The sequence below is a fragment of the Populus alba genome, chromosome 6, assembly GCF_005239225.2.
Source record: "Populus alba chromosome 6, ASM523922v2, whole genome shotgun sequence".
Classification (NCBI taxonomy): Eukaryota; Viridiplantae; Streptophyta; class Magnoliopsida; order Malpighiales; family Salicaceae; genus Populus; species Populus alba.
In genome coordinates this window covers 17,581,960-17,585,752 of record NC_133289.1, presented here as the reverse complement: position 1 = coordinate 17,585,752, position 3,793 = coordinate 17,581,960, and the positions used below count along the sequence as shown (strand labels likewise).

The window sequence follows — 3,793 nt, the reverse complement described above, 5'->3', positions numbered from 1 at the left end:
ACCGCTACTACACTGTCAAATACGCTATAACATTACATTGAAAAGTCAACAATCGCAGTTGCATCCGTTGGCTGTGCTTTTAACTGGCTTTTATTTTCCTCCCTCGCAATATTGTTTATTTTACATGACATTCATTCATCAAAAAACTTAGCTTTGCCTGTTTATAAAGCTCTCAATGGATTCTCCCACACTCATAGTCTCATAAGATCCATGTTTAATTAGCCATTTAATTGTTTTTTCATCTCTCTTTCACCACACCAGAAAATTAAAAATAAGAAGTTGTTGCCCTGAATCTGAAGAAATCAGCAAAAATTCATTGTTTTGCAACAAACATTAACAAATTCAAAATTTAAGCAGTCCCACCTCAAATAGCTTTGCAACACTTGCACCTCGTATTTTCACGACAACAATCATTTAAGCAAGGTTTTTCAAGTTTTGTACAGCCACACATGGCTGCCTTGTTTTTAATGTGGTAAAAAGGAGAGGTGTATCATCGTTCCCATGCTGCAATTCCATATTTTATGGCCCATTTTATAGACAGAAGAGGTGCATTATTTGGAACTGAGTATCAACTTGTGCGACAAAAGAATGGATAGACAGTGATCTTTGGAGCCATGAGAACCACTTGCTGCAAGAAATTCAACTAAAATTTTGCCATTTTTTCTTTTTCCTCAGCATTGACCATTGATCTCATCAGGACAAAAAGTAGCTAGGCTGTCCATTCAAGCTTCGACCTGTACTAGGCTACCTTTAAATTATCAAGTTGCAAATTCACACAATTAAAAAAAAGAAAAGAAAAAAAAAGGCCAATCACCAAGCATGCCTGCAATTCCTCTGTACAATGCATTACACCTTTAAATTACAATTCTGTAGAATATCTATGCTTTTCTAAATTTATAAAAAGAAACTTTTCATTGGCTTCTTTTCTTACAATGCATTACACATTTATGAGCTAGTAAAGTAATATTGATGATTTATTCTCAATTTGTAAAAATTAATCTAAAAATACATTTCATCGTGAAGATAAAAAAAATAATATTAATATTAATGACTCAAATATAACCGAGTAAGTTTGTAATGTTCCAATCCTAATAGGTATCCCTCAACTAATCAGGTTTTATATTTGTTTTCTAGATGTCACCAGTTCGAGTATTATAAATTTCAGGATTACTGTAGGCTTGTATGATCATTAATTTTAAAGTCTATGAAATTAGTCAAGGTATACATAAATTAGTCTGAACATCCATATTAATAATAATAATAATAAGTTTGCAATGCCCTTCATTTTCTTACAAATTAACACCCCAGGATCCTTGTCAGAAAGCTAAAATGCTCAAGAAAACAAAAAAAAAAAATGGTTTTTTCATTAAGTTTTTATGTTTTAATATTTTAGTATTGTAAGGATGGTTCAAGTTGTGGTAATTTTTGTGGTTGATAATTAAAAAAGTAGTTAAAAAAATTAAAATTTCTAGTTTTTTTTATAACTATGGTTTTAAAATAGAATGTTTAATAAAATTTATATAAAATTATAATATAGGTTGATTAACTAAATATTTTTAAAATAATAATTATAGCAAAATGAGATTGTGGTGTAGGATAGCGAATCAGAAAATCTTCAAAGTGAGACCGTGTTAAAAAAAATATAGGCACTGATTAAGTATGTTTTTGGGCAACGAGCAATCACTATTTCATGAAATTTTGATTCTTTTTATATTTAAATTAAATTTATTTTATATTTTAGATCGTTTTAATTTGTTAATATTAAAAATAATTTTTTTTAAAAAAATATATTTTTATATATTTTAAATACAAATATTTTTTTTAAAAAAATCTGCCACCATAAAAAACACCCTCTAAATTAAATCTTTTGCTTTAGGTTTGAAAAAAAACAAAAAAAACTACAAAAGCTTGAAAAAATAAGCCACCGTGATTTTGCATTATACAACCTTTGAGCTGCCGCATATTAAAAAAGAAATCATTTGTATACTACTTTGTCATCAATAGACTTAATTAATTTCCCAAAATCTCTGTTGCTAATATGGAAAACTGGAAATTACAAACACACAGAGAAGCCAAGCACTACATGTCTTGGCACACCCCAAATTACTCTATTAAAGCAAACAAAGTTGCTCTCAAAACCCTAATTGGTATCTACAAAGAGAGGAAAAGGAGAGAGAGAGAGAGAGAGAGAGCAATGCTTCTAGGAAAGTTCAACATGTATTTCCACTCTGCAACAAGGGCATTGACCATTGCTTTCTAGCCATGGCACCAAGCACTTGGGGTGGTACCTATGTGCACAAGGAAGGTGCACCAAGGTCTCACCAGACTTGAACCGATCAAGGCAGATGGTGCACTCGTCTTGGTCAGCAGCTTTCCAGCTCAATTTGGACCAGTTGAATCTCTTCGACCCACTCCTCTTGGGACCATACACCTCCATCTGCAATTCCCCTAGTACCATTGACCTGCCATCCACACCTCTTAGATTTCCTGTGCTTTTGTGCCTGAATTCAGAAAAATAAAATAAAATAAGAACATAGCACGTAAGCATGAAAGCTGATCCAAGTACTAAATTTGATTTGGCTACTGTGTTCATATTAGCAAGGACCATATGAACTGTGCTGAAGCCATTGTTTTCCTTGTGATTTCTGGTTTCTTCTTTTGCATTCTTAGCCTCTCATCTAATCTTTCCTTTGCTTCTTTTGTCACTCCTCCCAGCTTCTCGTCCTCGCATGCCTGATTTAATATGCTTCTTCGCTTTTGCTTCTCAATCCAATTCTATGAAGGAAAAAAGAAAATCTCAGCAACAGTTACCAAAACATAAGAAAGGAAAGGAAAAGATCTGTAGATAGAGAGTAAGATATATACCAGGGAAGAGATTGAACCATGATGATTTTCATGGCTGCTTGTGTACAAACAAAAAGATGACCTTCTTGTCCAGCCATGTGCTGGGGCTCCAAGTGAATCTCCACTTCGATGGAACCTCCTCCTTCGAGCACATTCAACACCAGGCAACACACCGGCCATTGCTAAACCACCCCGAGAACTAAATTTCCCTCGGAGAAAAAACAGAGTTGTAGTATGTCTGCCTTTTTCAAGCTGCCTGAAATAAGGAAGAAGAAGCAAATATAAAGACTCGTATCCCAAGTAAGAGAAACGGGCAACATGGAAAACATGGTTTGAACTTTGAATCAAATAAAACAAAGAGAAAACAGTGGTAACTCAATAAAATGGTAGAAATTGTTTTTAAAATATTTCTTATTTTTTATTTTTAAAATTTATTTTTTGCTATTAATATACTAAAATGTTCTAAATATATAAAAATATAATTTAAAATTAAAAAAAACGAAAACTTTTTAAAATTCTAGACAACCACAATCCTAAACACTAAACAGTACTAATCACTCCGAGACCACTTGAAGCGGCTGCTCCGAACTTTGAATCAAGGTTCCATGAAGTGGGCGGCTTACCTTGATTCGGCAAAGCAACTAGCAGCACAACTAGGAGCCGTTGGTAAGACCATTGATGATGATGACGACGACGACGACGACGATTCATATCACCCCTTTGTCACCTCTCTGCACGTTGCCACCCGAGATAAAGCTCTCTCCTTTGTAGACTTCTGAGCCAAAATAATACCCCACAAAATCCCACCGGCAAACCTTCCGTCCTCCATACTACTTCAAAAAGCATGCACCTAATACCCAATCTTATCCTTCTCCACGACCTAACCATCCTCGGCAAACCTTTCACGGTGGCTAGCTACCTCTCATGGTAATTCCTTCCCTATCTCCTT

At 34.2% G+C, this 3,793-nt stretch overlaps 1 protein-coding gene across 1 annotated transcript; it reads right to left on the bottom strand.

The window, feature by feature from the left end:
- Nucleotides 1-2,024: 2,024 nt before the first annotated feature.
- Nucleotides 2,025-3,123, bottom strand: LOC118043767 (uncharacterized). Its single transcript, XM_035051837.2, has 3 exons — nt 2,866-3,123; nt 2,606-2,775; nt 2,025-2,501 (listed from the first exon to the last, which is right to left on the bottom strand). Exons 1-3 carry the CDS (start codon nt 3,022-3,024, stop codon nt 2,201-2,203), a joined length of 630 nt encoding a protein of 209 aa, XP_034907728.1. The 5' UTR covers nt 3,025-3,123; the 3' UTR covers nt 2,025-2,200.
- Nucleotides 3,124-3,793: the final 670 nt, after the last annotated feature.